This window comes from Myxine glutinosa, chromosome 5 (assembly GCF_964187855.1).
Source record: "Myxine glutinosa chromosome 5, kmMyxGlut1.1, whole genome shotgun sequence".
In the NCBI taxonomy this organism is placed as follows: domain Eukaryota; kingdom Metazoa; phylum Chordata; class Myxini; order Myxiniformes; family Myxinidae; genus Myxine; species Myxine glutinosa.
In genome coordinates this window covers 69,570,530-69,595,645 of record NC_136265.1, presented here as the reverse complement: position 1 = coordinate 69,595,645, position 25,116 = coordinate 69,570,530, and the positions used below count along the sequence as shown (strand labels likewise).

The window sequence follows — 25,116 nt, the reverse complement described above, 5'->3', positions numbered from 1 at the left end:
TAGAGTTCGAAAAAAATTAATTGCACTTTGACATTATGGGGTATTATATGTTGATCAGTGAGAAAAAAAAATCTCAATTCAATACATTTTAAATTGAGGCTGCAACACAACAAAATGTGAAAAAAGTCAAGGGGTGTGAATACTTTCTGAAGGCACTGTATCTTCACCAGGCTGAACATTTTGCTTTGTATCCCACCTATAGGCCAGATTTTTCCTGAACTCCAATTTGCTTTTTCTGGTCACCTAATGAACTCATCCACTTAGTTTTGTCATCACTAGTTTACAACTTTTGAAATATCGTGCAATATATTGTTTTTGGCACAATCACTAAATAGTGAAGAATCACTGAAAAAAGTTATCAGATCCAGATATTCACCCAAATCAAATCAATTCGTCCTCTTCATACACCTAACCTCTCCATCAAATTGCATCCGAATCCGTCCACCACCGAGATATCCTGTTCACAGACAAATACATGTCAGTGAAAACAACCTCCATCCACCTTTGGAGGCGGAGGCAATAGCATGTCTTGGAATATGACATGAAAACAAAGAAAATAATGCAAAAATTGATTATGGAATTCCAGAAACTGCAGTATTTTGCTCAATGGTAAATTTGTTATCGTCTGTGTACACGTTTTGCCTTTGAACATGACACAATCAAAGAGATCACAATTCAAATTAAACTTCATGGTTGTGTTGTCATTCAATAACTTAGCTATCCATGGTGAAGTCCTGATAATTTCAATCAAATGAAAAATTAAAGGTCACGTGAGGGAGGGTGCAATAAAAAAGATAAGTAGAAGAAAGAAAACGTCAAATGCTCCAAAACTCGAGTTATGATTGGCAAAACGGTTTTCAAAGGGCACATGACCTTTGACCTGTTGAACACAAAATTGAATCAGTTCATCGTTGTATCAGAATCCATACTTGTACCAAGCTTGGTCAAAATCCCTCGAGTGGTTCACGAGCGATCGCGCCAACGAAAATCCACGACACACACACACGGACAACTCAAAAAAGATGCCTCCAATGGAGGAAGGAGAAGCTGATACCTGCGGCTTCGGAGACAAAATCGATCAGGTTTTTAAACACTAGAACATTTAATGAAGCTACCTTGGACAATCTGAAAAGAAAACAACTCTGTGGGAGAAAATTTTTATTCAAATAAAAAAACCAAAAAAAAAACCATTCTCACACATGAAAGATCCCAATAATAGATCAATAAAACAAATATTTACAGATATTAAAATTTGTTCAAACTTTTGTAAGTTGTGATAATCATTACATATTTTATTTAACACCAAAAGACATTTCTCAGTTAACTTGGAGTAAACTTACAAGTACATTCAGTTGATGCTGGTTGAGACGTTTCATGACTATTAGGGTCGATATGGTTCAGAAGAACACTCAAAAGTAGTACACTGCCCGTACACCACTCAATTTATGGTACGAGACAACCACGCCCCCAATTCCATTAACATACCATACGCTTGAACACCAAGCTGGGGTGAGGAACATGTGCTTGATCTTTCAGAACATCCGATCACGGAGGAGTTACGGCAGTTCCGTGGAAGAACAATTGTCCGTCAAAGAGTGGGAACTCAATGGGATATTTTCATCCTAACCGTCCCCCAAATCAACCTTGGGGAGGGTGTTCACTGTGTTGAAGATGAAGGGGCAAAAAAATTAAATGGGAATTATATGGGAATCTTGGTGCTGAAAAGACTCAGTTAAACAGCTGCCTGCACGTGGTGTCGGTGAGCGGACGCACTTTCAAGGCACCGCTGCTTGAAAGCTTGATGTTCAAGTTGATTTGATTCTCCTTATTGGTCGAGCGATCCAAATAACACACACGACACAAAGACTGGTACTTATCTGCACCGCCAATGACCTCTACCTGCAACGGGAAAATGTACGAGGAAATAAATTAAAGAGTTCATTCGAATTTTATCATTTTACTGTGAGAAAAATCTCACGCAACCATCGTTTTGAATGAATAATTAAATTAAAGTGCAGCATGATTAAATGCATGAGGTTCGAGTGTGTCGGAAAGATATTCAAACAGAATGAGCCATGCCGACATATCGCCTCGCGAACGGAATTCATAAAAACAGAGTATGATGTTGCACTTCACAAACTAGATGTATAACATATATATATATATATATATATATATATATATATATATATATATATATATATATATATATATATATATATATATATATATATATATATATATATATATATATATATATATATACATATATATATATATATACATATATACATATATATATGTACATATATATATATACATATATACATATATATATATACATATATATATATATATATATATATATATATGTAGGGAGCTGTAATGCCCCTCCCCCTTTGTATATCCTTGCTGCTTTACCAATTACCAAGTATAACCAATTATATGTTTTGTTTTGACTTGCTACTGTACTCTTTTATGATACTGAGTTCTTTCTACTGCATTGAGGATGTGTAATATCCTAATAAGGAGTTCTCTGCCTGTGTGCTCTGGCCTGCGTGGGCACAATCTCTAGTTCCCCTTTTCAGGCCTTGGAGGCAACTCTTATCTCTCTTTGCCTTTCTCCTGACTCTGCCATTATCTTGCAAGTTGACAGTTTTATGAGTGTCCACTCCCCTTTGTACTTTCCCAAGCCAGCTGCTATACAGAAAGTTGTAAACATGTTGCCACATAATGCTGACCATCTCCTTATCAGAGCTAACCCATGACTGGCCTTGGATGAACTTCCTTTAATTAACTGAACAACAGGATGGGACTATGGTGGGAGGCCCAATGAGCCCATTCTGTCTCTGTGTCTTGTGAGCTAACTCCACCCCTGACTTTCTTTATATAAAGCAATGTTAATTGAATTATTTCAGAGCATCTTGTTGTACTGTTGGTCATTCCTTGTGAGTTTCAATGCAACTTTGCTGTCCTCAAGCTTGAGTACTCGAGTTCCAATAAATATATCCGTTGCTCCTTTCTTCTGAGTCTTCTGAGTCCCAAGTCCTAAGTCCCAATCCGATGACTGGTGGCAGCGGTGGGATCAGTCTGGGCAGTCCGGGACGCGGTCCCAGGCAAGGGAGTGGTGAGAGACCAGCTGGCAATTGATCCGGGTCAGGTGAGCTGTGGTTTTCTTTTGTTTTTTCCTTTTTAGCCCGGGGGTCAGTCCAAATTGTAACCCACTCTCTCTTGCTCGGTCGCCGTACGTTCCGTTCCCTGCTCATACCTGTTCCACGAACCTAAATTTAATTACGGACCGCTTGGGTCCTGGAGCAACTGATTGTTTATGGACTCGTTAGGGTAACGTTACGTAAGGAGAAGTGCCCCACGTTGGGCGCCTGAGGTTAAGGGGTAATAGATCTCTGGGTTGTGAGGGTAAGGATAAGGGCGGCGTCCCGATCCGAGGCCTACCCGGGAGACGTCGGGATTTTAGTTTTAAGTAAGATCAGAACTATTACACGGGCGTAGGACGCCAGGAAAGTGCAGTAAGGGTAGGATAGACGGCTGTGTAGGCGGACGAGCCTCTCAGGAGAGTAGGTAGCGCGGCCGTACCACGCGAGGCGGGCGAACCTCACGGGTACAAGGCTGCGAGCCTCTCAGAGTTAGGTAGTGTAGCTGTGCCGCGAGGCGGGAGATCCTCACGAGTACAAGGCTACGTCGGTAAGCTAAGGTTTCTTAGGATGGGTAACAGTATAGGTAATAAGACAGTAAAGGCAGGTGAACCGCTTAGACATACCCCAGCATTTTTTATGTTTAAGAGGTATGGCTATGCTGCTGTGAGACCAGGGAAGTCATGGGTTGCATTGACGAAGGATTTAGGAGAACCGTGGCCCGAAGGAGGGTCTTTTGCGCTGGAAAAATTGGACGTGTTGTATGAGACATTAGAAAAGTTCGAACAGGCCACGAAACACTTTCCGCCTGACTATTGGAAAGTCTTTGGCTGGTGGAAGGAAGAAGCGATGAAGCGACACGCAAAGTCGAAACAGGCCAGCTTGGCTGGTGAGGTAACAAAACTCAAGGGTCTGAGGAAACAGGCGAATAAAGAGCAGGATGAAGCGCTTAAGGAAATAGAGAGGCAGGCCAACGCGCGACTGATGCCGCTCGTTGAAAAACCAGACCCCGCGAGAGGGGAGGTAGCGACCAATCTACCCTCCCCAGCCCCAGACCTAAACCCTGTCCCGGGGTTTCAGGCACCACCTATCCTTTCTGCGCCCCCGCTACCACCTCCCTATAACCCCGCTACCATCGCGCCCCAGATACCCCAGAACCACCCGAGCCAGGGAAGGCCGTTTGCACAACTCGGGGCTAACGGAATAGATGACGGGACCGACATCGCAGGGTTCCCGCCACCGATAGGACCGGATGGGTTATACCCCTCACTGGTAGGTTGTAAGGGGAAAAGGACCTCACAAACTACCCCATCGGAATGTCAGGAAATAGAGGAAAGGAAAACATTGTGCCCTGTACAAGTTATCGGAGTTGACGCCCAAGGACAGGGGGTTCGAGAAAGAGTACCATGGAAAGAATCCTCTTTAACTGTAATGAGGGAAAGGATTCAACATTTGCTTATTGAAGATCCACGGCAGATAGTGCCGACCATGTCGAATTGGTTTTTAGCCGGCGAGTGCGACTATCGAGACATAACTCATATGGGAGTATCCGTGCTCCCACCCAAAGTATGGGAAAGGGCTAGATTAAGAGCACACTGGCCGCACGTCGATCCAAGGGCAGCAGGAGCGGCCCAGATAACAGTACCACAATGGGACGCACTGAAGCTCCGGCTGCTGGGTGCCATCGAGCATGCGCTGTTGCCAGCAGGAGGTCCGGATTGGGGAAAAATTGGGGCCATAAAACAAAAGGCAGGAGAACCAATTGGAGAGTACCGAGAAAGGTTGGAAAAGGCCATGGCGCGCTGGGGAGGACTGGGACCGATGCAGCTGGGAGGGCTACCCCAACCATTGGTAAATCAATATCTAATCGAGGGGCTTCGGCCGGTGTTAAAGAAACAGGTACAGACCGTCCTCTTCGGCTGGAAGGGAATGACAACCAACGAATTATGCGACAAACTGGAACAATGCCCGGGCTCCTCCCTAGAGGAGAAGAAGGATATTAAGGAGGAAATATTGCAAATGTTTGTCCAGGAGAAACGGGCTCAATTTAACCAAAATAAAAAAGGGGATCAGAGTCAGAACTACATACACGAACAGTGCCAGAAGTGGGGACCTGTTCGAGGTCCAGAGGAACATAGGAGGAGTTGTTATCCTTTTTTCTATAAGGGCCAATTCCCCAACGGAGAGTGGATCCACAGCGAAAATGAAAACTGCGACGGTTGTACTGAGGAAGATTTTGGACTAATTAATATGAACGAGGTAAAACAACAATGGACAATACCACCCCCTCTTCCCCTTCCTCCTCAAAACCCTCAAACTTGGAATGTGCAAGGGCCCCCTCCCCAAAATTGGTATCCACCAAGACCCCTTCTCCAAAACCCCGGACCACCCCCCAATAGTGGGATGCAGAACGGACCAAGGGGGAACTGGGCCCCGCCTCGGGGTCCGCCGCAGTGGCAACCAGTGAACCAGTCACTTTGGGGGCCGCCAGAACGCAGGCAGGGCGGAAGGGGAGCTGTAGAGGGACGACCTATGCCCTCCGCACCACCGGTTCCGCAGGAACCGTGCCATTATTGCAAGCAGATGGGACACTGGATACGTGATTGCCCAAAGGCTCGTAAGGGGTTTCAGCCCCAATACAATAGAGGGGCCTATTGACGGGACGCTGGCGAGTCGCCCAAGGAGTGTCCTCTCTTGACCATGACACCGGCAGAGGAACCAACCATGATGTTGGACGTGGAGGGAAGACAATTAGAATTTCTCGTAGATACGGGCGCGACTCGCAGCACAATTAACAAGGGGCAATTGCCCTCTTTGCGCCCTACGGCCAGGAACGTTCAAATACTGGGTGTTTCGGGTTTACCCCAAGCGCTTCCTATTTCGGAGGAAGTGCGAGTAACATGCGGCCCGCTGGAGGCTAAACATGCTTTCTTGATGACCACTACCGCCCCGACGAATTTGCTGGGACGGGATTTATTGTGCCGTTTGGGCTGTCAAATCTCATGTACCGAGGAGGGAGTTTTCGTAGACGTCGCGGAGTCTAAACGCGACTTGTTGATGACGGCACTGGCTCGTCCCGGCCCCACCGCGTATTGGTGGCGCTTGGATCCAGGGGCTTTGTCTGCTTGGACATATATCATAGATAATGTGTGTTTGGACAGTTCAGTGCTGCGAGATTGGATGCAACAGCACCAAATTTCGATAAAGGACTTAAAGGATAATCCACCCCATTGCACTGCGTACTATGATGCAACGGGTGAGGACGAGAACTACCGGGAAAGGGTTAAGGAAAAGCTGGGCGAATGGATGCCTCTACACTTGTCACGGGTATGGATCGGGCGTGAGGGAATAGGAATTGAGGTAGTCCTAACCCCGAGTCAGCATGCGCTGACCCAATACCCCGAAGGAGCGGTCGCCCATGTTACCCTCACTACTGCCAAAGGGTGGCCGCCGGAAAGTGTAGGTTGGATGGTAGGGAGGTTACGAGAAGTTCCCTTACATGGTTATCGGTGTAAGAGGGGCCGCTGGACTTTGAAACAGCTCGAAAATGGTGAAGGGTTCTCAATTGACATTAAGGCAGAACGGAGGGACGGAAAGTTCGAAGAGGCAGAGTTGCCCCCCAAAGGCACCTATGCCATGAGGGCAGTGCTGACGGACCCGGGTGAGTCGGATTACCTCCTAGCGGAGGTGCCAGACAATTTATGGCCCAAAAGCGACGGTGAGGTTGGACGGATGCGAGACGCCAAACCTCTAGTGATAGCAGTGCAGCCGGGGATGCGCTTGCCAAACGTAAAACAGTATAAGCTACGACCTGAGGCCGACGTAGGCATAGCACCAGTGATTCAATCCCTAGTGGAACAGAAGATTATCGTAGAAACTAACAGCCCATGTAATACACCAATTTTGCCAGTTAAAAAGCCGTCAAAGGACAAATGGAGATTTGTACAGGATTTAAGGGAGGTGAACAAGGTGATACAGGGCATACACCCACTAGTTCCAAACGGAGAAACCCTCATGATGTCAATTCCGCCGGACGCAACATACTTCACGGTCATCGACCTTTGTTCTGCGTTTTTCTCTGTGCCCATCGCGCCTGAGTCACAATACTTGTTCGCTTTCACCCATAGGGGGCACCAGTATACTTGGACAGTACTACCTCAGGGGTTTTCAGATAGCCCCACTCTGTTTTCCCGGGCGCTGCACCGCGACCTGGCGGATGTGGAATTGAAGGGAGGGTCAGTGTTGCTGCAATACGTTGACGATTTGTTGATTTGCTCCCCTTCAAAGGAGGCGTGCGAAATGGATTCTTTGGCCCTATTAAAGGCCTTGGCGGCCAAAGGCCACAAAGTAGGCAGACCAAAACTTCAGTTTGTGCGGCAGGTTGTAACTTACTTGGGACACGCCATTTCGCACGGAAAACGAGAATTGGATGCTGGACGAGTGACCGCTATCACGGAGCTGCCTCGCCCTCGCTCGCAACGGCAAATGCTGCGCTTCCTAGGTATGACGGGATACTGCCGCACTTGGATACTTGATTTTGCGCTGCTGGCTAAACCACTGTACGAGGCGACCAAATCAAATGCCCCGGACCTATTGATATGGACGGATGAATTGAGGCGATGTTTTGACGGGCTGAAACAGGCGCTGGTTACGGCACCGTCATTAGGACTCCCGGATTATGCGAAACCATTTACCCTTTACACTCACGCCGTGGGAGGTTTCGCCCAGTCAGTTTTGACACAGACCCATGGGGATAAGGAGCGGCCGGTGGCCTACTTTAGTAAAAAGTTAGACCCGGTCGAACAAGGGTTTCCGGTGTGCTTGCAAGCCGTGGCAGCGGCCAGGTACGCAGTAGAAAGAACAGCGGACATTGTTATGGGACACCCAGTAACGCTACGGGTACCACATTGCGTCACTTCGCTGCTGTTACAGCAAAGCACACAGCATTTGTCTAACACTAGATTAATGCAATACGAATCTGCACTGATCACTGCAGCCAACATCACGATCGAACGTTGCACGACGCTCAACCCAGCCTCACTGATGCCCACTCCTGAGGAGGGCGAACCTCATGTGTGCACCGACGTTGTGCAGCTGGTCTCCACGGTGCGATCGGATTTAAAGGACAATCCCTTAGAATATCCCGACTGTACATATTATGTCGATGGATCAGCTAGGCGCGCATGGGACGGGTCCCTGTTGTCCGGGTACGCCGTGTGCTCGGATAGCGAAACGGTAGAGAGCGGGCGTCTTCCACCTACATTTTCCGCACAGCAGGCGGAGCTGTGCGCCTTGACCAGAGCGTGCAGCTTGGCGGAAGGCCTTGCCGTCAACATTTACACAGATTCGGCCTACGCTCACGGCGTAGTCCACGATAAAGGAGCCATCTGGAAGATGAGAGGTTTTCTCACATCTGCCGGTTCAGTGATAAAGAATGGCGCGTTGGTAGAAGGGCTCCTCCGAAGCATTTTACTTCCCCGCGCTATCGCGGTAATTAAGTGTCGTGGCCACCAAAGGGCGGACACTGACGTTGCCCGGGGCAACGCAAGGGCGGACGAGGCGGCAGGAAAGGCCGCCAACCAACAGATAGAACGCAACATGCCGATGGTGACACGAGCACAGAAGACAGCCGCACAGATTGCTGACATACCGACTGCGGGACCACCCGCCACACCAACTAAGGACGATATCATAAATTTGCAAAATGCTGCACCGACGGCCGAACACGAGGTCTGGCTCAAACGAGGAGCGATACGCCCTGGGCCAGGGGAAATGTGGACCCTTGATGAAAAACCTATAGCACCCCAGGCTTTACTGCCCTGGCTGGCACGCATGGCTCATCAGAATGGTCATGTGTGCCAGAGGGGGGTGATGGGACAGATAGACTACACTTGGGCAGCGCCAGGACTGTCACGGATTGTATCCGAAGTGTGCCGATCGTGTGTGGTCTGCCAGCAACACAATAGAGGGGCGCCACCGAGACATGCACATGATGGGGGACGACCCCCGCCTAGTGGGCCGTTCGCAACTATTGAGTTCGATTTTACAGAATTGGAACCAAGCATGTCGTTTCGCTATGTGTTGGTAATCGTAGATACGTTCACCAAATGGGTCGAAGCATACCCATGCGTCAAATCCGATGCTCCGACAGTAGTGAAGCGCCTCGTGCGGGATTTTATGTGCAGATTTGGCATTCCCCAGATAATTTCGTCAGATCAAGGAGGCCATTTCACGGCGCAGGTGGTTAAGGGCATCCTGAAGGCGTTGGGCGTTAAACAATCCTTCCATTGCGTCTACCACCCACAGTCCTCAGGACTTGTGGAACGAACGAACAAGACTTTAAAGAATAAACTAGCGAAACTTTGCGCAGACACAGGCTTGAGGTGGCCAGAGGCTCTTCCGCTTGCATTGATGAGCATTCGTTCCACCCCGGGTCGCACTACGGGCCTTTCCCCCCACGAAATATTAATGGGACGACCTATGAGCTTGCCCGTTTCAGCACCAACAGACATGTCCACCCTTGCTTTGCCAGTAATGGATGACATGCTTTTGAGATTTTGCATAGGCTTGTCGAATGTGGCACGCAGCATCCATGCTCGAGTACGAGAGGCGCTGCCTGAACCAATAGGCCACGCCATCCACAACTTTCAGGCCGGCGACTGGGTGCTCGTGAAGCACTTCACCCGCAAGGCTGATTTGGAGCCACGGTGGAAGGGACCATTCCAGGTGCTACTGGTCACACCGACGGCAGTCTTCTGCGAGGGTAAACCTTCGTGGATCCACGCCACCCATTGTAAGTTGTCCATCCCCGCACCACAAGCCACACAAGACACCGCACCTCACATTGCTGCAGACACCACACCTCACACCGCTGAAGACAATGCACCGTCTAGGGCACCACAGTCTCCTAAGGGCAGCGATGACGGTCATGATGATGGGAATTCTGGGCAGCTGCCTAACAAACCCCGCCAAGGATAGGCTTCTGCAGTTTAACCCACTGAGAGAGGATCTCCCCAAATACCCAGGGCACGACAACTACACGTTATTTAAACTTTACTCCGTCAAATACATAACGGCTCCCCGGGGACAGGGGATAGTAGTACATTGCTGTGAGTTGGAGACACATTTCAAGTGGTTATCTGTAAGATGGATGGAAGCCATGGTGGTACATAATGGGACACCACAGGCACGCATGACAACCCCACGCATAGTCTTAACTAAAGTTAGACAGGTGGAAAATGGAAGGTTTACTGGGACCGTGAATAGTCACGCCGCCGCAGGATATCAATGGGGCACGGGCATCGACAATACTACTCTCCTACTGTCGCATGCCCTCGTCGGCCCACACACCACGATAATACTTGAATGTGGAATATGGCCCCCGCGCACGCTGATTAGAAGGAACAAAAAGAGGGGAGAGACCCAACACCAATTCCGGCCTAGTTGTGCCGCCTACGTTATTAAACCCCCTCCTGCCCAGGAAGTAAGAAGGAAGCCAGAGGAGAACACATACTGGAAGGTCGCACGGCATATGGCCACAGTACAGAATAGGACACAGTGTTGGATGTGTATGCACCTTCCCCGCACCAGCACAGCAGGCATACCAATGGTAGTGTTACCCCTATCACTCAATGATTTGTGCTCGAAGCCATTAGATACCAAATGCATTAGTACAACTCTGACAAGCCAAGGTTCTGATGAAACCGCGTGTAAACGAGTTTTCCAGTACTCCCCTCCCATTCTGTCCCGACACTTTGAGGAACGTCCGGCGCCGGTTTGGGTCAAGCCGGCATGGGGGGCCCTCTGCTTAGAAGGAAAGGGCCAAGTAATGGTAGGCAAATCCGTGTGTAGAGATACCCTTCCCGCGGACCCGAGAAAAGGGAAACACACGCTGCTAGTGAACGTTACAAGCTCGCCCTTGCATAACCTCACACACCTCCAGTTGGCATGGAAAGGGGAAAACGGGACAAACACTATCCCAGGCCTTCTCACTTGCATGACCACCCATTTGGTGGCTCCGCACGGGACCATGTTTGTATGCGGGAATAAAGCTTACCCGTATTTACCTGATAATTGGGGAGGAATTTGCTATTTAGGATCAGTTTTCCCAGAGATGGAAATGCGACAGCACTTGCATAATACCACCGCACTCATAAGGACACAACGAAGCACCTATTGGCACGACGACGACACCACTACTTTACACGGCGCTGATTGGGAGAAAGCCGTTAGCTTCTTCTTCCCATGGGCTGGGACGGTCATGAACAGTTACCGCATTGACAAAATTGCGTTAATCTTAGAAAGGGTGGCCAACGACACCGCTACAGCACACGACGAAATGTTGGACACGGTTGTCCACCTGCGTACAATGGTTATGCAAAATAGGGTTGCGTTAGATATGCTACTGGCAGAACGAGGAGGGGTATGTGGGATAATTAAGGGTAAATGTTGTACTTTTATTCCTGACCCTTCACAAGGGGTCAGTGCTGCTATTATAAGGTTAAGAGAAAGTGCTCACATATTGACAAAGGATCGCATGGATCGGGAAGCCTCCCACCAGTGGCTTACCGACTGGTTTAAAGGATGGACAGGGACAATAGTAAAGTGGATATTGACCGCCTTGGCAATAGTCCTTGGACTAGTGGTTTGTTGTGTACTAATCAAGGCTTTAGTCCTTGCGTGTGCGAGAAAGTTTACCACAGGATGGACACTGAAGACGACACCGGAAAAGGCCATGGTGATGATCGACCAGCGGATCGCGGGTCCGGATGACACACCAGCTGTCAACTCAACTGCCAATCGCGGATCCTGGGACGACGACCTGAACGAGTCCCTGGGCCGCGACAATGAGATCTCCGCTTCCGAAGATTGTTCTTCCATTGTTGATATTACCGATAATGATGTCGAGTACACTTATGCGGACCTCGAAGCATTTCAGGCTACCAGAAGGCCGTTTAAACTGGGCCCCGACACGTCGGAAGAAGAAATCGACGATTTCCTGAAGGATTCCTCTCGTTTCTTCACGATATGCCATGCCGTGGCTATGACTATGGGCCGTCCACTCCGCAGGCCTACGCCACCTGAGAATAATGTTACTGATGATGTTACCAATGATGATGTGGGCCACTTGCGAGGGTCCCCGGCTGATGTTTATGTTTCAATGCAGGCTCTGCCTCTCCATGTTTCACGAGCTCACCTTTATGTCTCACAAGCCCACAGTGAGTCAAACGCCACTGACCCAGTTCGGGATTTGGACCCAGCTGTGAACCCAAGCCCGGATGGAGAGGAACTCGATCGTGAAAATACTCTGAGTTCCGAGTCTGATTGTTTTGGAGATTCGCCCTTGAATAACAGCGAAGCAAGCAGCATCGCCTCGGACGATCTCGACTTTGACCCAAAGGAAGTTTCTCTCCCACCTTTGGATCGTTATGCTTTATTTCATGGCCATAGGTTTGAGCCACCTGATACTGACGATGTTGTGTCTTCCCCAGATCACCAGCACGTAAGAGACCTCATGAACATGAATATCGATTGAGCGCTGAAGATCTACAAGGATTTCACTTGGGGAAGCCTGGGCGAGCTCCAGTTGGGGAGGAGTCCGGCTGCACCTCTGTGGACCAAGGGTGGGTCGGAGATCTTCCTGGGTGTGGACCCCGGTGGAACCAGAGGTCTTCGTTGTGGATTTGGCGCGCTATTCGATCTTCATGTCTCTACGGTCTCACCTCATACACCCATCTACACCCGACTTACATACATCATACATCCACTTACACCCACTTGCACCCACACACCCGCGGATCAGCCTGCTGGGTTCGTTGTGCGGTACTGGGTACGGGACATGCTCACTGGGCTGCATTCGTGTGGTACGTTACGTTTAGTTACACTCTCTCTCTCTCCCACCTCTTTTGGTGGATTTTGTGTGCCATTTGATCACTCTGCTTTTACGGCCTTACCTTGCATACTCACATACAGACGCGAATCATCCTACTGAGTTTGTGTGGTGCTTTGGTACGGGACATTCTTACGGGGCTGCCTTCGCGTGATATGTTGAATGATTTTTCTGTTTTTGTTTGAAATAAAGGCCTTTGATTGGCTCGTAGATAACTTTGTATCTTAGATCCAAAAGGGCGGTATGTAGGGAGCTGTAATGCCCCTCCCCCTTTGTATATCCTTTCTGCTTTACCAATTACCAAGTATAACCAATTATATGTTTTGTTTTGACTTGCTACTGTACTCTTTTATGATACTGAGTTCTTTCTACTGCATTGAGGATGTGTAATATCCTAATAAGGAGTTCTCTGCCTGTGTGCTCTGGCCTGCGTGGGCACAATCTCTAGTTCCCCTTTTCAGGCCTTGGAGGCAACTCTTATCTCTCTTTGCCTTTCTCCTGACTCTGCCATTATCTTGCAAGTTGACAGTTTTATGAGTGTCCACTCCCCTTTGTACTTTCCCAAGCCAGCTGCTATACAGAAAGTTGTAAACATGTTGCCACATAATGCTGACCATCTCCTTATCAGAGCTAACCCATGACTGGCCTTGGATGAACTTCCTTTAATTAACTGAACAACAGGATGGGACTATGGTGGGAGGCCCAATGAGCCCATTCTGTCTCTGTGTCTTGTGAGCTAACTCCACCCCTGACTTTCTTTATATAAAGCAATGTTAATTGAATTATTTCAGAGCATCTTGTTGTACTGTTGGTCATTCCTTGTGAGTTTCAATGCAACTTTGCTGTCCTCAAGCTTGAGTACTCGAGTTCCAATAAATATATCCGTTGCTCCTTTCTTCTGAGTCTTCTGAGTCCCAAGTCCTAAGTCCCAATCCGACATATATACGTATATATATATATATATATATATATACACTGTGTGTATATATATATATATATATATATATATATATATACACAGTGGAACCTTGACTTACGAGTTTAATTCGTTCTGTGACCGAGCTTGTAACTCAATTTGCTCGTTTCTCAAATCAAATTTCCCCATTAAAATGCATTGAAATGCTATTAATCCGTTCCAGCCCGCCAAAAACCACACCAATTTTTTTTTAAATATGCAGTATATATAAAAATATCTCGCGCTTTATATTTCACCTGTATATGCAGCATACAAGTTGGCAGGATGGCCTGGACTGGAGGTACGCACACTTGACTCTAAACTGTCCAGCCTGGGTTTGAATCCGACCCAGCTATAACCTGTCATGTCGGTGTTTCACAGGCAGGGTGATTCATCAATGTGTGTACCGCTAAACTGGGCGCCCCGTTTGCGTCCCATTAGTTGTTGGATGTTAAGAATCTCACCGTGTCTTCCACAAAGAGAAGGCGAGCTATCGCCGGCACTCTGAACAAGTTGTGGCCTGGCATGCTCTTCTCCTCTGCCGTTATATACGTCCTCCTCGGCATCTTTTTCCAGAAGAGCCCTGTCTCGTCACAGTTGAAGATTTGCTGGGGGATGTATCGTTCGGCTTCTATCAGTTCGGCAAAAGTTATAATAAAATCTTCAGCTGCCTTCACATCTGCCTCACCAAGTCGACAACACGCACACCTCGCTCATGTTTTTCGACGATTGCGTGTTTTATATCCAAGCACATCAACCTCTTCTTCTTCTCAGTACTGCCCTTGGCACTCAATTACTTAGGACCCATGGTTAAAACTAAGAAATTTTCCAAAATAACCAACATGCGAAAACAAAACAGCAGCGATATACGGCAGATATGCTTGCACGGCAAGATAACCACGTGACCGGAACCCACCTGGTGGCGGCTGGCGTAAGCTCCAAAATAACCAACATGCAAAAACAAAACAGCAGCGATATACGGCAGATATGCTTGCACGGCAAGATAACCACGTGACCGGAACCCACCTGGTGGCGGGTGGCGAAAGCTCGTAACTCAAATCTCGGCTCGCATCTCAAAGCAATAAACCGCCCGAGCGACGGCTCGTATCTCGGAAAACTCGTAAGTTGGTGCACTCGTAAGTCAAGGTTCCACTGTATATATATATATATATATATATATTGTTGCAGATATGAGGACTGTATTTTTTTTGATTGTGTGCTTTATTATTATTATTGTTTATTCTGCACCTCCTGCCTCCGGAGCTGTGTAAAGGTCAAAGGGCGTCCCATAATTAGTCCATAAAGCATCCACACCACAGCCAATCATAGAATACCCCTGTTCAATAGTTATATCTTATTATGTGTTTTAGGGTAAGGCTGTGTCTCCCATTAATTGAAATACTCCATTGCACCAGTGAAAGAGATAGATTCCCTTCATTCCCATTCCCAAAACCTCCATTCCCCCTTTTCGTCGATTGGAAACTACCTCCGCTCCAATTGCTGCCATTGACCACGAGGCAGGGTTGGGGAAGAAAGGCGGGTCCCCACCTCGTCATAGAGGGGAGGAGTGAGTCAGCCCCACTCAACCAACCACGAACAAGGGGTTGGACTTGGAGAGGGTGTGGAGAGAAACATCGAGGAGGTTCGCGAAGGTTGAGGGGCGGGGCCTATATAACCCGCAGCTAGGGCGTTTTTTTTTTTTTTTTTTTTTTTTTTTTTGTATACAAGATCGAGGCTCGTGAAAGAGCGAACATTAATCACACAGAAAGACAAACAGACACACAAAACAAATAACATCGGGAGCGGTAGACAAGATGGGGAGAGAGGGGGGGGGAAGGACACAAACACAACATTTGAGAGCAGGGACCGAGAGACATGGAGACATCGAGAGAACTGTGGGAGGGAGAGGGCTTTGGGGGGAAGGCATGGGAAGGGGGGGGGGGTGGGAGAGGTATAAAACATATGGACACTGCCAAGACTTCCAGGAAAGAAGTTGGAATTTCAAACAAGGTGGATCTGGGGTGAATTAGTGGGGGTAGAAAAGATCAAGGTTTTGGATGGGGGAAGATAAGAGATGGTGGTGAACAGCTGTTTTGAAGACCTGGAGGGAGGAGTGTGATTGAAGTGAGTGTGGGAGTTTGTTCCAGAGGCGGGAGAAAAGAGGAATGAAAGAGTGAAGGTGAGCAGAGAGCCGAGATTTCGGCAGTTTAACCATCAGAGGGTGGCTGGCAGATCTTGTGCGACCTGTAGGAATATTTGGGGGACAGAGCACAGAGAGAGCTGGGGGAGCAAGGCCGGAGAGGAGTCGGTAGAAGACAGAAAGACCACCTACCTGACTGCGGTGAGTGAGTGAAAGGCCCTCAGAGATAGCTTCATCGCGGGAGATTCCAATGATTCTGAAAGCTTTGGATTCAACAGCGTGAAGCCGAGCCAGGTGTGAGGCAGGAGCACCAGCCCATAGGGGAGAACAGTATTCCATTGAGCTGCGGATGAAAGCCTTGTATGTGGTGAGGAGCTCAGGTGTGCCTAGGAAGGACTTCGCACGACGGAGGATGCCCAGTCGGCAACTGGCTTTGGAGGCCAGCTTGGAAATGTGGTTTTCCCAAGAAAGATCATGGCAGATGGTGAGACCCAAAAGCTTGAGCGACAGAACTTCTTGGAGAGGATTGTTGAGAAAGTAGATGGGAGGGTTTTCCAGTCGATCTTTTCGGAGAGACATAGTAAGAGTGTGAGATTTGTCAGGATTGAAAGACATGTTCCACATGTTTGACCAGTCTGTGATTTTGTACAGGTCTTCAGAGAGTGAGGAGGCTGCAGACTGCCGATCTGAGGGAAGAGGAATGGAGCGGCAGAGAGTGGAGTCATCAGCAAAGAGATACAGAGGATTTTCCAGAGAGTCGGAGAGATCATTGAAAAAGACCAGAAAAAGCACAGGGCCCAGCACACTGCCTTGGGGAACTCCAGCCTGAACGGGAAGGGCAGATGAGAGAAATCCATTCAGGGCCACACGTTGACTACGACCAGAGAGGAAGTCCGCAAGCCATGCATGGAGATTTCCATGGATACCATAGGAGGAGAGTTTGGTGAGCAGAGCTGGGTGCCAGACCGTATCGAAGGCACGTGATATGTCAAGGGAGCCAGCTCTGATTTCCTGTTTGGCATTGAGGACCTCCATCCATTGTTGAGACAGCAGAAGCAGCATGTCCAGAGTAGAGTGACCTGGTCTGAAACCAAATTGATGATCAGAGATCAAGCCATTGGAGAAGAGGAAAGATTTCATATCCGAAGCAATGATGAGAGATGTTTCCCGGAGAGATGAGCTTTTACAGAGAGACGAGAGGGAGTCCAAGCGGTTGAGTCCAAGAGCGGCGCTTTGAGTTGAGTCCGAGAGAAGTCCAGAGTTGAACTGCAGCTCGAGCCACCGAAACTGCATTTACTGCAGCTCGAGCCACCGAAACTGCATTTACTGCAGCTCGAGCCACCGAAACTGCATTTACTGCAGCTCGAGCCACCAAAACTGCATTTACTGCAGCTCGAGCCACCGAAACTGCAGCCACAGCAGCGTGAGGCCTGGACGGCAGTTTGGAGCAGGGCCGCGAAGGAGCGGCGGCTGCCCAACGAGTCGATCGGTTGCAGGACCAGTTGGACCTCCCTATCCCGCCAGCCATCCATCTCCCGCCAGTCCTATCATCATTCCCCGCGTGAGTCTGTCCTTGTTTGTTCTGTCCCTGGGTTAATTAAGACTGTAGGTAAGCTAGCGTTCCACTGTGTATCTAATATCTTCTGTAAATAAACGTGACTGCTTTCTTCTTGCTTATATGTGTAAATAATAAACCCAGTTACTCTTCTGTACGTCTTCTTCCTCTTTGCATTCGGTCGCTTTAGAGTTTTCCCGATTGAATAGCGGTGGCGCGATCCGGCCAAAGTTTGGGGTAAATCGGGTTTTAGAAACGGGGAATAACTGTTCGGTCGCGGAGCCTCTGCTCGGCAAATATAACATCTTTTACCGCGTACCGTAACAATTGGTAGTCAGGAGTTGGGATTCGAACCTGGGACTAAATTTATTTAGCCCAAATTTTGGACACCAATTGTGTTATTACCGTAACAATTGGTGTCCGGGAGTGGGATACGAGGCCCGAAGCGCGCTTAACGCGCTCAAAATTACGAGCTGCTGAAAAATTGTTTTAAAGAAAAACCCGAATTTTGAAATCGCGCCATGGCTGGTCAAGGCGATCGGATGCCGGTGGGTGAGCTAGAGGAGGGGTTAGGAGTAACCCAGGATCAGAGGGACGAAGTAGAGGAGAACATTGGCAATGTGGTTGAGGGAGTATCAGACGCGCAAAATGGGGTCCTCGCGCACGTGGGTGTAGCGGCACCAAATTTTGCCGCGCCCGCGACCGTAGCAGTGCCACTGGTGGATTGGAATCTTTTTATGATCCAAATGAAGGCCATTATGGATGCTCAGAGTGAGCAAATGGGGAACCGGATGGATGCTCAGAGTGAGCAAATAAGGGCTCAGAGTGAGCAATTGGGGGTAATGGGGGGCGAAATGGGGGGCAAAATGGGAGAAATGGGGGAACGGCTAGAAGCTAAATTTGAGGGGTTAGACAATAATTTTAAGGGATTAGACAAGAAATTTGGGAAGTTAGACGACAAATTTGAGGGGTTAGACAACGGGATAAAAGAGGTAAAGAATGGGTTAACAGGGGTGGAAAATAGAATGGCTGCCCAGGAGAATCAGTCAGAGGGGGTGAAAAATGGGTTAATGGGGTTAGAAAATAGGATGGAAGACAAATTGCGGGAAATAGGGGAGCAATCCGCCCGGGAAATCGAACAGATGGGGAACCAGATAGAGGAGGTGAAAATCGGGTTAGAAAGTAAATTGGATGCTCAGAGGGATGAACTGGGACAGATGAGGGTAGCATCTACAAAAGAGAGGGAGGAGATGAAAGAGGAGATACGACGAGGTGTAAGTGAGGAGGTCTCGGGGGTACGCGAGGAGGTAAAGCGAGGTGAAAAGCGTATAGAGAAAGAGGTGAGGAATAATACGGCTAGGTTACAGGGGGGAATAGAAAGTCTGACGAAGGGAGTAGAACAGCTGACAGTGGGACAAAAGGAACTAGTGGACCAAGTGGAAAAGAACACGGCAATAATCGGGGGGTTAAAAGCGACACAAAAAGACATTAAGAACGAATTAATAGCGACACAGAAGGAATGTCAGATGGTACATGAGGGGTTGACGAAGAAGTTGGAAGAGGTGACAGAAGTAATGGAGACGAAGGACCGAGAGGTGAGGACGCACATAGAAACGGTTAAGGTGGCGTTAGAGGAAGAGATAGAGGGGGCGCACCGGGAGATGAAGGAAGTAAAGGAAAAATTAGAGGAGGTGGAGGAAGGGGTGAGTGAAATTAAGAAGAGACGGACAGAAACTAAGAGAGAAATACAGGAGGTGATGGAATATGTACAAGGTCGGTGCTCAACTCATGATGATGTGCTCACTAACCAAATAAAGAGTTTGCAGGTGGCGAAAGAGGTGCGGAGGCGAGGTGCCAAGGTGAGTGGCGATATACGTGGAAATGTACATGATGTGAGGGGAGCTTCAGTCGGCTTGGGGGTTGTTGTGGACCCGGGTGTTCGTGAGAGGCCGTTGGTGAAGTGTGCGACAGGTCTGGTGTGCGAAAAAAGAGGTGTGCGAGAATGTCCGACCATGGGGTGTGTGAGGAAAAAGTGTGCGCCGAGGAGTGAGTGTGCTGTCGAGAGTGAGTCGGTCGTAGCGCGTGTGCGAGGGAGCACATGGAAGCGCGTAGTGAGGAGTGTTACAGAGGATGTAACGGAAGCATGCACGCCTGTGGTGAGTGTTACGGAGGAAGTAACGGGAGAGTGTGCGCAAGAGGATGCGCGAGAAAGGTGTGTATCGGACGGGTGCATGAGGAAAGAGTGCGCTGTCAAAAGTAAGGAAGAATGCACACCTGTGGTGAGTGTTACAGAGGGTGTAATGGGAGAGTGTGCGCAAGAGTGTGCGCGAGAAAGGTGTGTAACGGACAGGGGCATGAGGAAAGAGTGCGCTGTCGAGAGTAAGGGTGAGTGCGCTGTCAAGAGTGGTGGTGCAAGTAGTGAGAGTGACACGGAGCGTGAGTTGGTTGTGACAGGTGAGCGAGGATGTACACCTGGAATGGAAGGATGCACACCTGGAATGGTAGAGCGTGTGTGGGAATGCACACTTGAGTTGGTCGTGAGGCACGTGGTTGGGTGTGCGAGTGAGAGCACACCTGTGATTGTCACAGAGGAGGTGAAGGAGAAGGGGGCGCGAAGAGGTGTGTTGGTGAGGTGTGCGAGCGACGAATGTGTGCCAAGGTGTTCGGTGGTCAGGTGTGTGACCAAGTCTGTGAGCGGAATGAGTGTACCTGGGTGTGTAAGAGAAGGTGCAATGACCAAGAGCAGGGAAACGGCTGGATGTATGAGCAAGAAAGGGGTAGCGTATGCGTGTAAGCATGCAGGTGAGGCACCGACGGTAACCGGGTTAGCGGTTAGAGCGACTTATAACCGAATCGGGCCCTCGGTGCGTGCCGGGCTTCGCGTGCCGCGAGAACCAGCGGGGATCCGAAGCACGGCGGGTTCGAAAGGACCGCCGTACGTGATCCACGCTGGGCCGCGCTGGGAACGGCTGCGTCCGTGCTCCACTAGGCGGAACGGGCAGCCCGATAGGAAGGGTCGTCATGGCGATCCCTTTTTGTTAAGGCGTTCCGGCAGGTCGAGATCGGGCAATTGGATGGCTCCGCGCCGAGGTGGTGCGTGGGATCTCGTCCCGGGTAAACCTCCTTCCCTGCACCGAATGTCGGACGCATCCAGCCGCCGGCACCAAACAACCCGCATTCATTGCGCGGCTTTACGAAGCCGGGCTTTGGACAGGAATTGGCGCACCGAGAGGCATTAGTGAGTAGACTGTGTGACGAGAATAGTGTTTTGGCCCCGAAATTAGAAAAACAAAATTTGATGATTGGCAAAGGATTGGCAGAGTGATGATTGGTAATGGTACAGTGATTGGCAGATGATTGGCAAATTTTTGATTTATTGAATTTGGACGAGCAAAATTGATAGTGGGACCTCCCCCATGTGGTGGGATAGCAACTCTGTCATCCCTCACACGGGGGGCAAAGGAGCACTAGTTTATGGGGTTTATGGCAGTGAAAACTAGCCCGGGTGGGTTAGGATATTGTGTGTAGGGACCTAGATGACATTAGGTAACGTTAAGGTTAGTTAGTGACAATGACACCTGTAGTGGGGACGCAGGTAGATGAGAGTGGATGATAATGACGTGGTATGTGCTTAGTTTAAAGGGAAGACGGGGAGCACTAAGTTAGCAGGGTAACAGGTAGATCAGATGATGCCGTGTGAGTGATGGAGGTGTATTCAAGTGTATTGAGCAGTGTGTGAGGATTGAACAGGTGTGATTGCACAGGTGTGCAACTGAACAGGTGTATGGAGCAGTGTAGGAGGGAGTAGTGGTGATTGCGTGTTGTGTTGACCGAATGGTCCAGGAAGAGGGGGAGGGTGCAGGTGGCACCAGGTGTGAGTGCACAGGTGTGCAACAACAGGTATGGAGAATGGTTGTGTGGAATAAATGGTAGTGTGGAATATCTGGAGTATTGGAATGGATGGTCGTGGAGTGAGTATGGTGGAAATTGTGGAGTGGAGTGGATGGTGCGAAGGTGTGAATGGGGGAAGGATGGACCCCCATCACGGATACCCGGGGCGGGTAGTGTAAGTGTTAGGTAGAGGGTACAGGTAAATTGTGGTTGGATATTGGCATCTGTGGTGCGGTTGGAAGAATGATGTTTGGATGGGTGCATTAGTGTTGTGGAAATGGCTGGGCGTGTAGCCTGTTAGTGTGTGTAGTTGGTTTGGGCACTCCACCACTGTGAGGATGTCGGCCAGGTGAGGCCGCAGGTGGGCTCTGGGAGCCGGTAGTTGTTGTGGATGGGGCCTGAGGATCCGGAGGACGGACCTGGGTAGCCCAGTGCCAGAGGGCACCGAGTGGGGTGACAGAGCCAGGAGGGGCCTTCCCCAGTTAGTTAGGTTAGGGTGAGGAGCTAGGTAAGCTCGGGTGGCAACTGCAGTGGTGGAGGTGTGCAGGTGGGTAGACCTGCTGGGAGAGCTACACGTCGCAGCCCAGAAATTGTGCAAGGGCACCGGGAGATGAATCGGGGGAGTGAGACCCCAAATTGAGAAGCACCACAGTTGGTCAATGGGAATTGGTTTTTAGAACCCATAGTGTAAGTGGCCAATGGATTGGCAGGGCAAGACCCCAGGTAGAGTAAAGAGTGTTAAAGTCATTTAAAGGGTAGATAGGATGAAGGATCTCCTCGCACCATCTGCATCCACTCACCTGAGGTGACAGGTACTCCACACCATGCCATGTTTTGATTATTTTTTATGATGCAAATGTTTGGATTGTGAGACGCATCATGACGTGGGTGTGACATTGTGCTTTGATGTTCCATCTCTTCCTCCTTATGAGGATTGATGATGAATTGGGTGATGGCAAATTTTGAAGTGGAGGGATTGTGGAGATGAATTTGGTAGAAGGGAAATAAGGGGAAGACGTGACAGTAGTGACGAATTTGTAATGTGTAGATTTTGTACATATGGGGTAAGGGCAAGGGTAGTGTAGGTGACAGGGGGGTGACGTACGGTAGGGACGAGCTTTCTCACTTCGCCCTCCGTACGCCTTTCGCCTTGCATTGCCTTATTGACGTGTACCCTTGTGACCTTACCCCTCGCTCATTTGTCTTTCCCCTTTTGTCTCCCACATGACCTGTGCGCCATTGGGCGCCGAGGGGAGCGTGCGTGAGTCGGCCATTGTGCGCCCGGAACTTTCAGAACCAGCTGTCTGCATCGATGCACCACATGTCTGTGGCCGAGCACCACTTATGGACCCCATGGGTTGGGGCATGGCCCCTCTGCTGGAACCAGCCATGAGGGCCCGAAATCTTGCTGGCGGACCTTGGCCACAGGGCACCGATGCCCCACAGGTGAACCACACGTAGTCGGCCCTGTGGGCCATAAATAAAATAAATAAAATGGACACGTTTGGGCAAGCTTTATTGCAAATAGGCCGCCAGTAAGAAAGCAAAGAAAAATGACAACAACTGGAAGACAATAATAATAACCAGCAGAGGGAGCCGAAGAGCAAGAGACCACCTGCAGGGTTAGGGGTTGTTGAGTTTATTTTCATGCATTGAACACTGATGAACAGTGATGACTGCACCGATTGGTGCTTGGGGGTATATTGGTGCGTTTCTGGGTGCTTTCATGGTGCGTCGATGCAGAGCAGACTCACCCCCCCCCCCCCCCCCCCAGAAAGAACAATTACAGGTCCTGGGTTAGTTTTGTAAATAAAAGCAGAGTCATTGTAAATAATGCTCCCCACCGTCAGTGTGTAGTTTGAAGACCATTCCGCAATTCGGTTAACTGTGGGCGTAAGTCTGTGAGGCAGGGTGCAATGGAGCAGCGGGACACATTTATTTATGTTTTAAAAACTGTCGCACTCAGGGTCAGGTTAAAAGTAGAGGGAACTACACCTACGTGTCACACTAAATAAAAGTTGTAGGCCCGGGACGTGCCTAAGAGGAGGAGGGTGCAGTGTTGCGGATATGAGGACTGTATTTTTTTTGATTGTGTGCTTTATTATTATTATTGTTTATTCTGCGCCTCCTGCCTCCGGAGCTGTGTAAAGGTCAAAGGGCGTCCCATAATTAGTCCATAAAGCATCCACACCACAGCCAATCATAGAATACCCCTGTTCGATAGCTTATATCTTATTATGTGTTTTAGGGTAAGGCTGTGTCTCCCATTAATTGAAATACTCCATTGCACCAGTGAAAGAGATAGATTCCCTTCATTCCCATTCCCAAAACCTCCATTCCCCCTTTTCGTCGATTGGAAACTACCTCCGCTCCAATTGCCGCCATTGACCACGAGGCAGGGTTGGGGAAGAAAGGCGGGTCCCCACCTCGTCATAGAGGGGAGGAGTGAGTCAGCCCCACTCAACCAACCACGAACAATGGGTTGGACTTGGAGAGGGTGTGGAGAGAAACATCGAGGAGGTTCGCGAAGGTTGAGGGGCGGGGCCTATATAACCCGCAGCTAGGGCGTTTCCCGGAGAGATGAGCTTTTACAGAGAGACGAGAGGGAGTCCAAGCGGTTGAGTCCAAGAGAGGCGCTTTGAGTTGAGTCCGAGAGAAGTCCAGAGTTGAACTGCAGCTCGAGCCACCGAAACTGCATTTACTGCAGCTCGAGCCACCGAAACTGCATTTACTGCAGCTCGAGCCACCGAAACTGCATTTACTGCAGCTGGAGCCACCAAAACTGCAGCCACAGCAGCGTGAGGCCTGGACGGCAGTTTGGAGCAGGGCCGCGAAGGAGCGGCGGCTGCCCAACGAGTCGATCGGTTGCAGGACCAGTTGGACCTCCCTATCCCGCCAGCCATCCATCCATCTCCCGCCAGTCCTATCATCATTCCCCGCATAAGTCTGTCCTTGTTTGTTCTGTCCCTGGGTTAATTAAGACTGTAGGTAAGCTAGCGTTGCACTGTGTATCTAATATCTTCTGTAAATAAACGTGACTGCTTTCTTCTTGCTTATATGTGTAAATAATAAACCCAGTTACTCTTCTGTACGTCTTCTTCCTCTTTGCATTCGGTCGCTTTAGAGTTTTCCCGATTGAATAGCGGTGGCGCGATCCGGCCAAAGTTTGGGATAAATCGGGTTTTAGAAACGGGGAATAACTGTTCGGTCGCGGAGCCTCCGCTCGGCAAATATAACATCTTTAACCGCGTACCGTAACAATATATATATATATATATGTATGTATATGTATATGTATATGTATATATGTATATGTATATATATATATATATATATATATATATATATATATATATATATATATATATATATATATATATATATATATATATATATATATATATATATATATATATATATATATATTGTTGCGGATTTGAGAATCCTGTGTTTTTTTTGTTGTTGTAAGTGTCATGAATTTTGTTGTAAATATCACCCTCCGTAGTGTAAAGGTCAAAGGTCGTCCTCCTAGTT

At 48.9% G+C, this 25,116-nt stretch overlaps 1 protein-coding gene across 2 annotated transcripts in view; it reads right to left on the bottom strand.

Annotated features, from left to right (window-relative positions):
* Positions 1–1,143: 1,143 nt before the first annotated feature.
* The window catches only part of TK1 (thymidine kinase 1), a 45,679-nt gene continuing 21,706 nt past the window's right edge, over positions 1,144–25,116 (bottom strand). For both annotated transcript variants that reach the window (XM_078778160.1, XM_078778159.1), the window contains exon 8: positions 1,144–1,899. In XM_078778160.1, coding sequence (XP_078634286.1) covers positions 1,729–1,899 — 171 coding nt within the window. In that variant the 3' untranslated portion in view covers positions 1,144–1,728. The remainder of the gene's footprint in view (positions 1,900–25,116) is intronic.